The sequence below is a fragment of the Kogia breviceps genome, chromosome 1 (assembly GCF_026419965.1).
Source record: "Kogia breviceps isolate mKogBre1 chromosome 1, mKogBre1 haplotype 1, whole genome shotgun sequence".
NCBI classification, from domain to species: domain Eukaryota; kingdom Metazoa; phylum Chordata; class Mammalia; order Artiodactyla; family Physeteridae; genus Kogia; species Kogia breviceps.
This window is the reverse complement of record NC_081310.1, coordinates 46,516,742-46,533,750: the sequence shown is the minus strand read 5'-3', so window position 1 is coordinate 46,533,750 and position 17,009 is coordinate 46,516,742. Positions and strand designations below refer to the sequence as shown.

The 17,009-nt window shown below is 44.9% G+C and overlaps 1 protein-coding gene across 3 annotated transcripts in view; it reads left to right on the top strand.

Moving 5' to 3' along the window:
- The first annotated feature begins 12,611 nt into the window (after nt 1-12,611).
- Nucleotides 12,612-17,009, top strand: part of PAPPA2 (pappalysin 2) — a 328,458-nt gene continuing 324,060 nt past the window's right edge. For all 3 annotated transcript variants that reach the window (XM_067031083.1, XM_059051959.2, XM_067031094.1), the window contains exon 1: nt 12,612-13,527. In XM_067031083.1, the coding sequence (XP_066887184.1) occupies nt 12,612-13,527 (916 nt within the window). The remainder of the gene's footprint in view (nt 13,528-17,009) is intronic.

Below are 17,009 nucleotides of genomic sequence, written 5' to 3'. Positions count from 1 at the left end.
ACTTTATATCTTCTTTGGGAAAATGTCTATTAGGCCCTTTACTAAATTCTTGAGTGTTTTTATTTTTGTGCAATTATTGAGTTGTGTGTGTTCCTTGTACATTTTGGATATTAACCCCTTATCAGATATATAGTTTGCAAATATTTTCTCTCATTCTGTAGGTTGTCTTCATTTTGTTGATTGTTTCCTTCCTTCTATGTGGCCATGAGGGAAGGACTGGACTTCTTTCAGACCTTTCTTTCAGGTCTGGACTTGGCTGAGCCTAATGCTGGGAGGAGAATAAGGAACAGGTAGCCTTTTGCTATTCAAATAACATTATTTTTTCATTGTATCTTTGAGAGCTGTGGGTACTGTTTCAACCTCTGTATGTCCTTTCTGGTCTTAGTCTGCTGGGAGGGGCTCCAGGCTCTTCAACAGGAAGATGAGGAAAGGGAGGGACCATTTGTTTCTTTCTAAGAATTTCTTCTCCTTACCAATCAAAATTTCTCATAGTTCCTCAATTGAGCTTGTCGTTTTTTGTTTTTGTTTTTTTTCCCCCAGACATCTGGGGCACCATCCTAGATTGCCTTCCAGGGTCACTGGGAAGAGAGACATAAACATGGGTAAACTATAGGACTTAGCAATACATGCTATCTTGGAGGCTTGAATAAAGTGCTACTGGGGCGTCTTGTACATGCCGTTCTCTCTTGAAATGCCCTCCACTTGGAAAACTCCTAGTCTTCATTTAAGACCCTGTTCAAAAATTGCCCCTTCTGTGAAATTCCCTGGATTAGTGCTTGAAGAGTTAGTTGCTTTATCCTTGGGGCCTGGTAGCACTTCATTCAGACTTCTGAGTTAGCACTTACAGCCATGTCTTACAATGTATTCATGTTCTGGACTTTTCCTCTAACAAGTCTGTGAAGCAATCTAGGGCAGTGCTTGTATGTTACTGTCAGTGTATCCCCAGAATCTAATATGATGGATGGCACCTAGAAGGTGCTCAACTTATGTTTCCTGGAAGATTAGGTAAGGCCATCATGACTTATGCTTCTTCACTGGACCTAGTTCAGAGGGCAAGATAAGGCCAAAATATTGAGTTAAAATGAGGCTCTTAACCATATAGCCAGGTAAATTGACCTACTCAATTCAGGCCAAGGAAAGTGAGAACTCAAACCCTCCCCCAGTAGAATGTATGTGTAGCATTATGTGGAAAACACTTTTCCAGTGATAACCAGCATCTCTACTAGGGCTTCTGAGATCTTACAGTTTTAGTCCAAGAGCTGCTCAGAGCCATGATGGCCATGGCCTCTGTAACAAACATTTTCCAGTGATAATTTAAGGCATATTATATGACATTGGTAGCCAAGGACCAGAATCTATGATTTGAGTTTTGAGATTCATAATCCCAGACATTGTTTTCTATTAATTTGTTATTTATTTATATATTTATCCTGTTTCTGATTATTTATTTAAACGCTAACATTCTAATTCAATTGGGTGATGTCCTTCAATAATACTTTTTAATTTATTTTTCTTTCTATTTCAAAACTGAGGTAACATTGATTTATAACATTATATAAGTCTCATGTTTACAGCATTATATTTCTACTTCTCTATATCCTACAATGTGCTTACCAAAATGTATTTTCCATCCATCACCATACAACTGATTCCCTTTACTCATTCCACCCTCCTCCCAGCCCCTTCCCCTCTGGTAACCACTACTCTGTTCTCTGTTCTTTGGTTTGTTTTGTTGTTTCATTTTGTTTGTGTTTGTTTATTTATTAGTTTTTTATATTCCACATGTAAAATATATGTGAGTGAAATCATATGGTGTCTTTATCTGTCTGACTTATTTCACTTAGCATAATACCCTCAGGGTCTCTATTTATTTATTTTCAAGTAGAGGGAGCTTAATGGAACTGAGTAAACTGCTACTTGAGCACGGAGAATCTCACTAGATGATATTTAGAAAGATGATCATTTGATAGAATGTGTGCTATACATCTTTGTGTGTATATATGATACACACAGTTCAAACCACTATTGAGGAGTATATACTTCAGCTTTATCACTAAATACCATAAAAATTGCAGTTTGAAACCTCCACATGACTTCCTCCCCTGTAGATCTTGGCAGTATGTCAAGCGCAAATACATATACAAGGTTCAATTAGATTTGTCTGCATAATATTTTGGCCTTGGTTTAGATGACTGGGTCTCAATGGGGGAAGTGCTGCCCCCTGGGGACATTTTAGAAAACAGTGAGAGTGGTTTTGGTGTCACAATGATTGGAGGTTATTTGTGGCATTCAGTGGGTGGGTGCCAGGGACGTTAGACATCCCTGTAGTACATGGATAGTCCCATTAGTTGAATCCTCTTGCATCCTGCTTGATTCTTGAATGCCTGCCCAAACATTCATGTAGCTGAAAACCCCATTTATAATGATCCAAATCTAGGAGGTGATTCTATTTTAAATATAAATGCTGAACCACAAAATTATTTTTTGTATACTTCAAATATACTCCCTAAGAATGCAACTTCTGTGTTTTTGAAGGAAGATTGTCTTTTGATTTGTTTGCAAATTTTACCAAGAGTTGCTTCCCATTTTGGAAAGTCATGCCATTGATGGCAATGCTGCTTACAGTATTTGAGTCACCCATACACACACCTCTACTTGTCTGCGTTTGGAGCTATTGTAGTTATGCCGACTCTATGAATATATACTACTTTACTTTGATAGCACTGAATTCAAAATGTCAGTATAAAGGAAATACCTGTAATGTTTGTTGAATATTTTCTTATTTCTCTTAAATCCAAACTTATTTATGAGAAGTAAGTTCAAGCATTTGATTGCTTCATTTTACTTGATCTTTTTTCTTTTTTTAAATTCATTATTTTAATGTAGTTGTGTCAGAACTATTTATACATTAAAATTCATTTTATTCAGTGTAAGTGATTTTCTTTTTTAATATTATAGACAGGACATTAACTTTTTTTGAAATTATGTAAGGTAGGTCATACTATATTTGCATTTTCAGTACAAAATATTTGCTATCAAAATGGGACTTATGGGACCGACAGGATTGAGAACGACAGATTTAGATAAACAAAAGAGCAATTGGGACACAGGAAAGGCTTACCTTTTGAGTACAGTGAGAAGTGGCATCAAAATGGATCATTGGGAGTGATAGAAACTTTAAAATAAGAAACTTGTAGGGTAGAACAGTTGAAGGAGTTGGCTTCTTCAATAGTACTCATGTTTATCTAGTACTTACTCTGTGTCAGATACATTGTTGAGAAATGCTCCTTATTATGGCCTCTCACTGATGGCACAGGTGTGTTCTTATCCTCAATGGTGACCCTGAATCTTGCCCCAGACCACATAGGCCATGGGGGCAGACCCCATCCACAGAGCCTACCCTCTTAACTATACCACATTAGTAGAAAAGAAACGTGAACTCTTCTGCAGAAAAGAAACTTGAGCTTTTCTTGCCACCTACTGGAAAGGGTCTCTGTTGAATGAGTTGAAGGGCATCTGACAAGCTCACGGTCTCAGACAGCTTTGGTTTGTGTTCCTGCCTCCAGCTGTGGCTGTGATCTATGGAAAAGCTGTGCTGGGCTCGGGTTTAAGAAGTGTATATTTCCTTTCCTATATAAAGTGTATATTTCCTTTCCTCCCTTCAGGGAAGGGAGGCCTGCTCCCTTCCCTGAACACATCTGGGGGGCATGTCCATTTTGAAATATTTACACATGTACCACATTTCAGCAATTAAATGACATGAATACTACTCAGTATTTAGAATCTAGGGTAAAACTTGGAGTTCTATATCAGAGCTGACCTTAACACAGGAAGTATATATTTTATGATGGTTAATAGACCATCAACTAATAGCTGTTATTAGTATTAAATGTTTGTATTAGTTATAATAAATAGACAACCCAACATTTATCCATCTTGCATGATACTTCCCAGATGGAGTTAATGAACTGGGGAAGTGACTGGTTTTCCACTTATGGCTGGTTGGTTAAAAGTCCCTTAGATTTCAGTGGGGACATAATGGATCAGAGAGGCAAGAGCAGTGAGAAGAGAAGTCTTGGGGATGTGTGAAAGGTACCTTAGCATTGGCAGAGGTGCAGCCTGTATCTGGGTGCTCCTATCAGCAGGGCCACATTTCTTGGAGGCTTTGGACCTTCAACCTGGAGAGACTTAAGGAAGAGACCTAAAAAACCTTTCCTGTACTCCTGAGAAACCACTGGGGTGTCCTGATCAGGAAAAGTCTGGTTTTGGTGTGCTGGGAGTCCAGTCATCATCAGTATGTATTTATGTCCTCCATGAAGAGTCAGTGTAGAAAGGATATTAAGAAAAAGGGCTCTGGAGATAGGTAGTTCTTTTCAAGGTGGGTAAGCTCAAATAAGTTGCTTGAACTCTCTATGCCTTAGTTTTCTCACCTAAAAAATGGGGATCACAGTGGAGCTATCTCATAGGTTAGTTGTTGGATTAAATGAGGTGGTTTATGTACATTGCTTTGTAGATTTACATGGACTAGTACATGTTACATTGAGCACGTAGTAGGTACTCAATAGATGTTAGCCGCTACTATTCTTCATTCAAAAATAGGGTTAAGAGAAGTACCCACTCACAGAACTGTTGTGAAGATTGCATCAACTAATCTATCTAAAGTGACCAAAACAGTGCCTGCCATATTGTAAGTAATAAATATTAGTTATTATTATTATTAATATTGTTATTGTTACCACTGTAGGGGGATAGCAAATGTGAAGAGTCTAGCACAGTATCAAATTTAAAAATAGAGTCACAGTGACCTAAATGGGAAGGAAATGTAAAAAGAGTGGGTATATGTATACATATAACTGATTCACTTTACTGTACAGCAGAAACTAACACCACATTGTAAAGCAACTATACTCCAATAAAAAATTTTTTTTAATTTAAAAAATAAAAATAGAGTCACAAATGTAGAGAAAAAATTTATGGTTACCAAGGGGGGAAGGGGAGATGGGATGAATTGGGAGATTGGGATTGACATATATACACTGCTATGTATAAAATAGATAACTAATGAGAACCTACTGTATAGCACAGAGAACTCTACTCAGTGCTCTGTGGTGACCTAAATGGGAAGGAAATCTAAAAAAGAGTGGATATATGTATATATAACTGATTCACTTTGCTGCACAGCAGAAACTAACACAACATTGTAAAGCAACTATACTCCAATAAAAATTAATAAAAGAAAGAAAAAAATCATTCCCATTTAAGTATTTTCATACTAATACCATGTGTTCTGATATTTGATTTTCTAAATACATGGCAATGGCTCATATGTATAAACATCTATATGTATTAGAGCTTGAAAACTCCCCACATGCTACCCCTGTTTTTGCTTATCATTGTTACAGTGGAGTTACATTTGAATATATGGCTTTCTTTAAGGACTAAAATAAATGTCCTGTGTGTCCATTGCTAATATACACTTGAGTCTCTGGGATATTTATGGGAAGTGGGCAATGCCTTTTTTTTTTTTTTTTTAATAACTGAGCAAACAAAATCTCAGAATAAGTGTGGGGTTGAAAAATTAGAGAATGTTAAGTGTGACCTGGAAGGGAACCTAGAGTCTTCTATTTCAAGCTCTCATTATACAGATGGCTCAGAGAAGTTCAAGAACTTGTCCAAGGTCAGATGGCTATTGAATTGCAGAGCAGGGGCCTAATCGTTCACCAGTGCTCATCTGGGGATTACTTATTTGATTTGTTAGGATGCTCTGGGTTGATGGAGCTGGGACCAGAAGCTGGCTCTGCTCCATTCAGTCGGGTTCTATAGGGTCACCTCAGGGGGTAGGCAAGAAGGTCAGTGGAGAGTTTAGGCACAGAGTGGCCCCAACCCATGACCAAGTTGTGTCATGCTCTCCATTGGTCTTTGGATACCTGCAGGATGTAGACAGAAGAGTCCTGTATTCAGAATCAAAAGACCCTGGCCCTAGCCTTGGCTCTGTTTTTCTGCCCCAGGTTCACTGAGGTATAATTTATATAACAGTAACCTTTTTTAGTTCACAGTTCTTTGAGTTTTGAAAAATGCATACAGTCATGCATTGTCACAACAATCAAGGTAGAGAACAGTCCCATCACCCCAAAATCGCTTTGTGCTTTTTGTATTCAACTTTCCCTGCCCACTGACACCCAGCTTCTGGCAACCACTGATCTATTCTGTCTCTATAGTTTTGCCTTTTCTAGAATGTCATATAAATGCAATCCTACCAGATGTAGCCTTTCGAGTCTGGATTCTTCCATTTAGCACAATGCATTTGAGATGTGTCCTGGCTGCATTCTTAGTGTCTGCAGGTCCTTCGGTAAGTTGCTTAACTTTTAGCCTCAGTGTCCTCATCTGTCAAATGGGCATAACACTTGCCTTGCATTTGTGTCATTGTGGTTAGGAAGAAAGAATGCACACCAATGTGCATTGGGTCAAAGGAAAAGTAAGTATACAAGTGTAATTGTTATTTTTGTTATGAGGTTGCCTTTTGAAGAGGCTCCAGGTGCACAGGCAATCCTAACTGAAGCAAAACCCCTGCAGAGCCTTTGTTCCTCTGATGAGCAGGGCAGGATCTAGCATCACTATTAACTCTTCCCCAGCCAAAAGGTTCCACAAGCTGGTTCCAAGGATCAAAATATTGTGGAAAACATCCAGACAGGGACTATCACCAGGCGAAATAGCTCTCTGGCTTGTTGCCTCCAACAGGCAATTCTGGAGGGGTTGGGAAGGCTAACCTGTAGATGAACTACTCTGATCTGTTTGGATGAAGGAGCTTTGCAAAACACTACCACTAACATTGATAATAATTTATAATAGTAATAACGTTGTGGAAAAAAATATGATTAACATAAGAAACACCAAACAGTTTGACAAAAAGATGCACAGGGGACGAGGGGAGGACTTCCCTCGTGGTCCAGTGGTTAAGTCTTTGCCTTCCAGTGCACAGGGTGCGGGTTCAATCCCTGGTCAGGGAGCTAAGATCCCACATGCCTCATGGCCAAAAATCCAAAACATAAAACAGAAGCAATATTGTAACAAATTCAATAAAGACTTAAAAAAAAAATTGTCCACATCCCCCCCCAAAAAAAAATCTTAAAAAAAAAAGCACAGTTGGGGAGCATGGAATCCAGATTTGCATTTCCTTCTGTGTGTGATTCTGAGTTACAGAACACATATGACCAATATACCTTCCCTGGGCATTTTTGCCTGAATGTGGAACGGAAAGGCCAGTCTTCGATACTGCCCTCCCATCCAATTGGCACGTGGGTGGCACACAGCAAGACAGGTGCATACCAGAGGAGAGAAAAGCTGACTGGGATTCAGGAGCCCCGGGTGCCCTATCTGGCCGTGCGGTTAATTGTGACTTCACCCTTGTTCCTCACCCATGGAAAAAGGGGCTGTGATAAGTCACCCTAAAGGGATCTCAAGTGGCCCCCATGAATGACAGAGCAGCTGACCCCCAGCTCTGTGTACCAAAGCAGGGGGGACAGAAATCAACAACCCTGAGCCTTTGAGTGAAATCCTTCAGAGCTCACTCTTTCCAGCACTAGCTGAATAAGATTCCAATAAACATATTGCTGAAATGTTTGTTTCCGGGTGTCATTTTAGACTTCAAGTAGCTAAAACAGATCCGGCTCCTATATATAGATACTGCATTTGGTTGTGTTCTGGAAGGCTTTTATTACTACGCTCCCTGGCCGGCTCCCAGCTGAGCTTTTCCCTCAAGGGATCAGATTTTGGAATCAGAAAGTCAGAAAGGATCAGTGACCATATTAAGGGGTCTCTCTCCCTCCCTCTCTCCCCACTGTAGCTCTCTACTGCAGGTGGACGCGAGCGTGGACTGGCTTCTCCCTTTGCTCAAAGACTCTTAATAATAATGATGACAATGCTGATGGAAACTGACCAGCCCCACTATGGCAGCAAATACAAGCAAAACAGCCCTGACATCCTGGGCTTAAAGGAAACATAGTATGATTGGGGTTGAAATGAAGTGCAGATTGTCACAAACAGCTCAGTCTTTAGATAAGAGGACTGCAGGACTCTGAGGATAGAAGCAAAAAGAAGGGGCTATTAAGGGTGGGGTTTTATTTGGAGGGTGGGTAGGTGGGATCTGAATTTTACTCCTGAATTCTCCAGGGGAAGATAATACTGGGAACAAAAAGGTGCATGAAGGAAGGTGGAGGTGGGGACTGGGGGAAGAGATGTGGGCGGGGAAGGAGGAAGGGATAGGGGTTTACTTAAAGAAACAAGGTTGTACCCTGGCAATCTAATTTTTTTTTCAGTGTGTCTGATCAGTAAGAGTGAATCCCTCCAACTGTGTGTGCCCTTTGTTTTCTGTGTGTCAAACCAAACCTCTACCCCATTTTATAGTGTGTTCCTTCACCTGCCTCTCTGACTCCTTTATGTTTAACCATCATGGATCTAACTGCCTTCCTGGTCTCCATATTTTATGTGCCTCACCACCCCTTTCTCTTTTCCTCTTCCTCTCTGTCTCATTCTTCCCTCCTCTCTTCCCTGCTTTTCTTTTTCAGTCCTTTCTCCTCCCAGACTCTTGTCTTTCCCCTTCGTCCCCCTCCCCTCCCCCTTCCATCCTCCCCTCCCCCCCTTTCCCCCTTTTCTTCTTTCCTCCCTCCTCTGTCTTCCCCTCACCCCCTTCTCCCCTTCTCTCCTCTCTCCACGTCCCCATCTCCCCATGCCCTCTCCCCTCTCTTCCCTCCTTCCCCTTTCCCTCCCTGTCCCTCTCGGTCCTTGTTTATCTGTAAGCTCCAATTTCTTGCCTTATAGATTTACCTGCAGCACAAGACACCGCTCCTCTTGCAAAAACTGTTTAAGAAATCCATATCCTCTCCCTTCATTCCTTGGGCATTTCAGAAATGATATTCCTCCCCCAACTACCCCCGTCAAAATAAAATAAATTCAGCCAGCTCCTGCTGTGTGTCCTTAAATCCATTCCCTCTAGCTTCGCTGGTTTGAAAGCCTGTACCCTAGAAGGGGCCTCCTGCATTTGCTGGCAACCCTGCTCGAGTCTGATCGCCACAGATAGTGCTTTGGAGTGAAAAAAAGGGGGAAAAACCCTCTCGTTGGAGATTTCAAAACAGATTCTACCAGTTTTCAAATCTGTGCACTTGTGGAGTGGCAGGGTTTGGGGAAGAGGCGTAGGAGACTTGGGGGTGTGGGTGTTTGTCATAAACAAATAAGCCACAGAATTTATACATATATATAAATGTGCGTTTCCTTTGGCATGTTTGGTGTCTTTCTCCCTGGCATCCAGGGTGGGTGGTGTGCAAGTCTGACTTCTCTCACACTTTGGCTGGGGTCTGGTGTGTGACCGTGTGCGATGGAATTGAGGAGGGGGTGGCTGGGTTTTTGATGATTCACTTGACAGATTATTTGAATCCAGCCCACCTTTCCGCACATGTCAAACAGATGGGATCATTGTTAAAGCCTTGGGAGAGCCGTGGCTGAGCGGTGGGTAAGGCAGGGAGGGGAAGAGAGGAGGGGGACCGAGGGGAGAGGGGGCACCTTCCAGTAGCTTTGTGTTTTCACAGGTTGGAACTGACAGGAGCCCTTCTTCCCCGTGGGGGGTATTTTGGGGGCATGGGGCTGATGAGGGGTGGGATGGAAAGGAGAGAGAGAGGTGGGGTGTTGGTGGGCAGGGTTATGATGTCACAGCAAAAGTTACAACAGGAGGAAAACACAGAAATGGTTCAACATTTTTTTTTAAACTTTGGACTGCCAAGAGCTGAAGGAGAGTGGTGAGCAAAGGAATGAAGGGGAGAAGAGAGAAACTAAACTGGAAGCTTGAGTTTTGTGTAGCTTCTTGAAACCTTATGAATGGATTACTAGCAGCTGAGAGCCAGGAGAGACCTATAGGGGATGCAAGATCATTCACATACTAAAAGGGGGAGAAAAGCACGGCGGAACTCTTCTTCCTTGCTGTGTTATCCCTCCTTCCTGAAATGAATGGTATGAAACCTTTTTCTGAGGGTCCTGGGGGTGGCATGAGGGAGGGGGGAGTTTACTTCTCCTTTTCTTACCTGGGTATCTTCCCTTCATTTAAACGAAGGTTCCTCTCCTTCCTTCCCTCCTTTCTTTCCTGGTTTCTCTGCCTCTGTCTCTATCTCATCTGCTTTTCTGTCTTTCTCTGTAATCTCCCCCTACCCCCTACCAAAGCTCCAATTTCTATTGAGCTGCTTCGGGGTGAGGGGGAGGGAAAAGGGCTGAGTCAGAAAAGTGAAGGGAGACAGGGAGATGATAAGAGGGAAAAGGACAGTCTAGGATTGAGGGATTTCTGTGTAGTGGTATCCACGTGCCTGAATTGATATCTTCTTTGGGGACTTGCTTTGAGGCTTCAGTGGATGCTGCTTAGGGAAACAGGGCATGCCAGGGATGGGGTGCTTAGGATACAGCATTCTTAAAGCACATAAGTCAGTTATTAGCTAGAGGAGAGGAGTTTAGAAGACGATGAGGAGACCCAAGGCAAAAGAGCCAGTGTGATCTTACTCCAAAGTATGTGGGCTGCATGTTTTATATGTGGGCAACACAAGCAGTGATTTTAGAACTGTAAGTGATTTTTCTTACTGTTGAATGAAGGACCCAATATATTTCTCTACCTGTTTTGTACTCACCTGTGGTCAAACATCCTTACCTGTGTTGAGAATTCAGAATCATGCTGTGTGTGTGTGTGTGTGTGTGTGTGTGTATACACGCACTTGTGTTTAGGCGGTAGGACTCTTTGAGATAGCTTACATCTAGGCAAACATTATTATGGAGGTTAAAATCACATTATTTACTTCCACATTCTATCCATTCATTTCAAATCAATTTAAAAAATAGCTGCTTGGGTCTAGCTGTTTATTTTTGTAATTTACTTATTTTGAGCATCTCTTTTGTTTATTTGCTCACTCAGCATATGGTGACTTTTAGTAACTTCAGAGTGAGAAACTTGAGCGAGAATAAGAAGACCTGTATCGTTCAAATCCATGGCATCTCCATTGACTGCTTCTTGCAGCAGGATAATTGATTTCTCCTTTCTCCCAATGTCTAATATAAAGTGAATTGGGGGTATTGTTCTTTTAAATCCCAAATGATGGAAATAAGAAAAAATACAGGAGGTGTGTGGCAAAACAAAAGAAAGATGCAAGTGGTCCCTAAAAGCCTGGTGTGGATTTATCAGGCAGTAAGCAAGTCTGTTCACAACACGTGTGTGTGTGTGTGTGTGTGTGTGTGTGTGTGTGTGTGTGTGTGTGTGTGTGTGTGTGTAGAGAAAGAGAGAGAGAATACACACAGAAAAGAGTGCTCCAAAACAGTATTGATTGTTGGCTATTGATTGTGTAGGCTGCAGCTGCTGGAAGAGAAAGCAAGAAATGTTTACTGGGGAAACCAAGAATGGCATCTGTCCCCTGTGCCTCAGTGAGGTGGGGAGGTTTTCAGGAGGGAGGAGGGGACAGGGAGTAGGTGGAGAGATGCACCGAACTTATTAGCTTTTACATCATCATTGTCTTTAAATGAAACAAACAAGAAGATAATTATAGGCAGAGAGAAAGGGAGAGAAGGGGAGCAGGAGGGACCGGAGAGAACAGGTCCCCTGAAGGCTATGCTCTTCTTCTCGCTCTCTTTTCCATCTTCCCAGGAACCCACAAGACTCACAGAAGGTGAAGTCAAGGGCTCTCAGACTCATAAGGTTACTAGGACACCAGACTGGCACCCCAAAGGAGAACTTTACGGAGACTTACAACACAGCAACAAGTTAGAAGGGGATAAAAACAAACAAACAAACAAACAAAACCTTTAACACTCACCAACCCCAAGCACGGAGCTGAGGGAAACATTCTGACCTGCACAGGCAGACTGCAGGCTGGATGGAGAGCTGGCTGAGGAGGACATCTGGAGAGTGAAGGTTAAGTACCAGCTGGGATTTTTGTGCCTGCAGATTCTTTTTGGCTTTTTAGATAATAAGCATCAAATTCTGTGTGTCTGTATAACAGTTTTTCTAGCAGTTTATTGGAAGGTGGATGTATTTGAGGTTAAAGTCTACAAAGAGAAGGTAACTCCTAGGGAAGGAAGAAGGAGAGAGGAAAGAAAATTAGAAGCTAAGATTCTTTGTAATGACTTCAGGTAGTGAGCGGTATGTGTTTGTGAGTGAGTGTGTATTTGACAGGCTTTGGCTCATGCCCATGTGTCCCTCTTCTAGTATCAGTGAGGGGAGGGGCTATTGAAGAAAGAAAAAAAGAAAAAGAAAGAAACCTGAGCTCTCTGGAAGAAATTCATAGGAACGCAGAGAAACGAACTTCATTCTGCAAGGACTAAACTAGAGCAAGGAGAGAGAGGTCAAGGGAGAAGGGTGAGGGAAACACATACGGTGGGTGAGGTACAGAGGCCACGCTGGCCCAGCACCCAGCGCAGGTAGCCAGAAGAGGTTCTCTATTAGGGTTGCTTGAAAAAGTTTGGTCCGTGAACAAAACAGTTTGCCTGGTGACTGTGAATCCACTGCTAGCTGTCTCTTTCTCTTCTCTCCATCACCCTGGTGTGGTACCCAGAAGTTGACTTCTGGTTCTGTATAAAGAGCCAGCGGAGGTATGATGTGCTTAAAGATTCTGAGAATAAGCCTGGTGATTCTGGCTGGGTGGGCGCTCAGTACTGTCAGCTCTGAGCTGGGCTGGACACGCAAGAGATCCTTGGCTCAAAGAGGACACCTGAATCAGGTGCTGTTGGAAGGAGAGCGTTGTTGGCTGGGGGCCAAGGTTAGAAGACCCAGAGCTGCCCCTCAGCATCACCTCTTTGGGGTCTACCCCAGCAGACCTGGGAACTACCTGAGGCCCTACCCTGCGGGCGATCAAGGAACGTACCACACAGGGCGCAGTAAGCCAGACGCTGAGGGAATGGCTGTGAGCTCTGTTCCCCCAGACCTGACTGGAAGTGCAGGAGTGACAAGTGAGGCTGAGCGGCCAGCTGCCCTGTGGGTAGGGGATGGTCCTACTGGGCAGTCAGAGCTACTGGGAGATGATGGCACTTATCTTGGAGATCAAGGATCCAAGGAGCCTCTAGGTGAGGCTGGGACTCAAGAACACGGAGCCTTGGCAGCCACCAAGATCACCACCTTCCCACGCCAAAAGGAACCTGGACCAGAGACCCAAAGGAAGGGCCGGACCAAGACCAGGCGTCGTCGCCAGGTGGCTAAGGGGCGGGCAGGAGGTGTGCAGGGAGACCCCAATGTTGCTCCCCGGCACTTCCAACCTTGGTCTAAGCATCCCCTTATGCATGGGGTCAGAACCAGCTCTTCGGAGGGCAGCATCCAGAATGGCGGAGGGGACCTCGACTGGGAAGCAGAGACCTTTAGCCCCCAAGGAGGATTGCCTGTTTTGTACTTCTCTGGGAGGCGGGAGCAGCTGTTGCTGCGTCCAGAAGTGCTGGCTGACATTCCCCGGGAGGCGTTCACAGTGGAAGCCTGGGTGAAACCGGAGGGAGGACAGAACAGCCCAGCCATCATTGCAGGTAATAACCCACTCCTGGGCTTTCCGTAGTCCGCGGGGGTAGGGTTGGCTTCCTTTTTTGATGAGGTTAGACTTTGGGGGCAAGGAGGGGAAAGGGACAGAGCAGGAGGGCCAGGGAGGGCTGGCTGAGCAGAGAGGGGGAAGGGCCTTTATTCATCTGCGCAGCAGGATTCCAGACATCATCTACCTTAATGACTCTGTAACCACAAGAGCATTTGTCCCTTGTATTGATCTCATGTGGTTCTATACATTGTGCTGGCACTTAGGGGACCTCCAGCTCACTCTCTTATCCCTCTTTAAAGGGGAAGATCTCTGGTTCTTTGTCAGTGGGGAAGAGGTGTCACACACCATTTCTCACAGTCCAGTATGAGATACCGAGGCAACTTTGAAACGACATGAAAGTGTAAAGACCTGGGCAGCGAGTCAAGCCTGGGCTGGGCTGGGCTAGGCAGCGAGAGAACAAGGCTGCCAGGTACACAGCCAATGGGTCCTGGTTGGTTTCCTTTTCTCTGAGCAGCCCTGGAATGTAGCAGAAAGCTACTACCTTGTCCAGGTCCCTGAGCCCCCTTTGCTTTGTCCTAAAAATCATGAGTGAGTCCAGCCTGGGAAGAGCAAGGTCTACTGGAAAAGGTGGGCACTCACAAGCCAGGACCCTGGTTTCTTGCCCTGGCCGTTGTAAAAGGAACCTAAAATGCACCTTGCATAACTCTATGGTTTTAATCAGGGGCAGTGTCTGGGAACACTACCCACATTTATTTTACCATATACCCAAACCTTGGCTTTCATGGGAAGCCACCCAGAAAGACAAAGAAAAGAGTGGGGTTAGGAATGGCTCCTTTGCCTTACTTCGGTGGTGGGAGGATTGGTTTCAGGCAAGGGGTGGTTGGGGGCTAGATGTGATACTTCATCACTCAGTTTCTCATTATCCCTCTGGAGCCCCCCGTGACAGAACCTCACACAAGGCTGGGCACCTAGTAGAACCATTTAAATCTTATTAATCTGGATTGTCCACAACACTGTTTGATGTTTGCCAGTCCTATGACATCGAGGGGGTAACAGAAGGAATGAGAGGTATGCCAGAGGCAGACTGGGAATGGAACTCCAGAACCCCTCAAAGGCCTGACAGCTCCCTGTATTAAAAACTTCTCAGGTTACTGGATGCCTGCAAATAAGTTTCAGACTGGAGAAAGAAATCTGGAAGGAGGGAGCCTCTTGCAATGGGGTGTTGCTGGAACATCCCTTCCGGACACGCTGTCTCCCCCCCTTTGGCTGTGATTTCTCTTTTGGAAGCTGGGATTCCCAGACACTGAGTGCTCTAGAGTCTTGTGGTTTTGCGTGATTTTATTTTGGGGTGGGAGAGGGTGAAGGGAGGGGATAGAGAAGGGGCTGGGCTCTAAGATAGGTGGGGACAGAGAAAGAGTAGAAGGAAATCCTTATTCTGGGGCCAAATGGAAGAAATAATGAGATGATTATCTGATCAGAGTTGGCAGCTTCACAGTTTTTCCCAGATGACATCTTCTTGCTGCCTAATCTCACTTCCTAGTACCCATCTGCCAGGGAAACTGTGTGCTTGCAGTCTAGACCGGGGCCTACCACTCTGCTTACCCCTCCTCTGGCAGTAGCGGCATAGGGACCTGGGATCAGTTCCCTGGCTCTGAAGAATCAGAGAAGGATCCAGCAGGAACATAGGTGGGAGGCTCTAAGAGACCAGTGCTTTGAGTTGTTAAAACCCAACCTGAGGGGACAGTTTCTGGACAGTGGGTCTTCCCATCCCTTTCATGTCCTTCTGTCTCATGCTCTGCAGCGGGGAGAACAGGGTCAGAATTTGATTCCGATTACAGCCTTCCTTGGATGCACCTCCTCCCTGGCCCTCCCCAAGCCCGTACATCTCCCTCCTGTGCCCACCTCCACCCTGCCACAGCTCACACTCAGATCCTTCTCCAAAGTGCCCATCTGAATCCTCGTAACCTCCCTAAACGTGTAAAATTAGGCAGAAACTCTTTCGCAGACAGTCTAGCTTCGGAGGTTTCTTTCTCTTCAACTCAAAGTGTTCCTGGGGGTGTGCTGGTATTTCCCCTACAGGTCCACACCAGGAAGGCGGAGGGCAGGGAATACCCAGGTCTATCTCCTCTCCACCTCCCACCCTGTATCTCTGTTCAGATTTGGGCACATCAGAAAATATTCAGGAAAGATTTAGGGTAAAAGTCTGGGAGAGACGGGGCTGGGGACAAGGCTTTCGTTCTTTAGGATTCTAGCAACCGAGTTCCCAAGGACATAGGGATCCTTGTCTACTCATTGTGCTGAGTTCCGTACACTTCCCCTGGGGAAGTGCCAAGGGGCCAAGGCTAGTTCCCCCACCCCTGCCCTCCTCCCGGAATAAAGGTCTCCGATTCGCTAATTTACTCACTCCTACCAACAGATCAGCCCCAATTCCCTCTCCGACCCTAGCACTGGTCCTTTCCTTGGTCACTGCCTGCTCCTGGGCTGGTTGGCCTTCAGCTGTGAAGAATGACCACAGCTGAATTGTGTCCCTGAGAGCTAAATACAATTCAACCATGGAAGTTCTGCTGTTCCACTGAGGGTAACCCAAGATGCTGCAAAACCTGGCTCCCATACTCTTTTCCAACAGCTCTCAAACCTCAGATGCTACCGACTTAACATAGACACAATTTCCTGGTTCTCCATCTACCAAACCTGGGGCATTTTCTCCTTGGCAGATATATTAAGTGATTCAGCTGCACCAGCCCTTGTAGAGGAACCCCCCCCACGCCCCGCCCGAGACGGGAGACCTCAGGGAATACTTCCCACACAGGGCACTAGGTGGCAGCGTTGCTTCGTGCACAGGAGAGTAGGCGGTGCCTTGGAAGCCGCGCAGTGGGGAATGTGTCCGGTTTCTCGGAGGGCTGTCCTCCCCGCCCCCTCCGCCCCCCCGCCCCGGCTCTGGGAGGTATTTAATCATCCCCGCCCAGAGCATTGTGGGTAGGCATCCCTTAGGGTCAGCTTCATACAAGTCTTTCTTTAGGGCCTATGTGAAAGGGCTAAAGTGGCCTTCTTTGGGTTGTGACTAACTGGCACTTGTAGAATCTGGTAAAGAAAACAAAATCAACTAGAGTTACCTCCCTCCCCCCACCCCTAACTCCCACGTGCTTCCAAAATAGGAAGTTGGATACTGGATGGATTGTTGGAATACTTTCATTTAGAGCCGAGGACAGTGCAGGCCTCACAGGCTTTCACTGGTAAGATTCTGGTCCCTTGGGGGGATGTGATGGTGCCGGGCCCCCTGTAAGTTAGACCTTCTGAAGTTGCCAGTCTCCTGTAGTTCTGACGTGGGGCAAGAGGGCCTAGGAAAAGACTGTGTGTGGCTGCTCCAGTGTAGGGGCCTCCATAAAAGTAACGACACGGGGGCATGGCAATTCAGGGATTTGTGGCCACCAAGGAGTAGCCTGAGGTCAGGATCCCATTTGGATAGGCTGTTGGAACTCA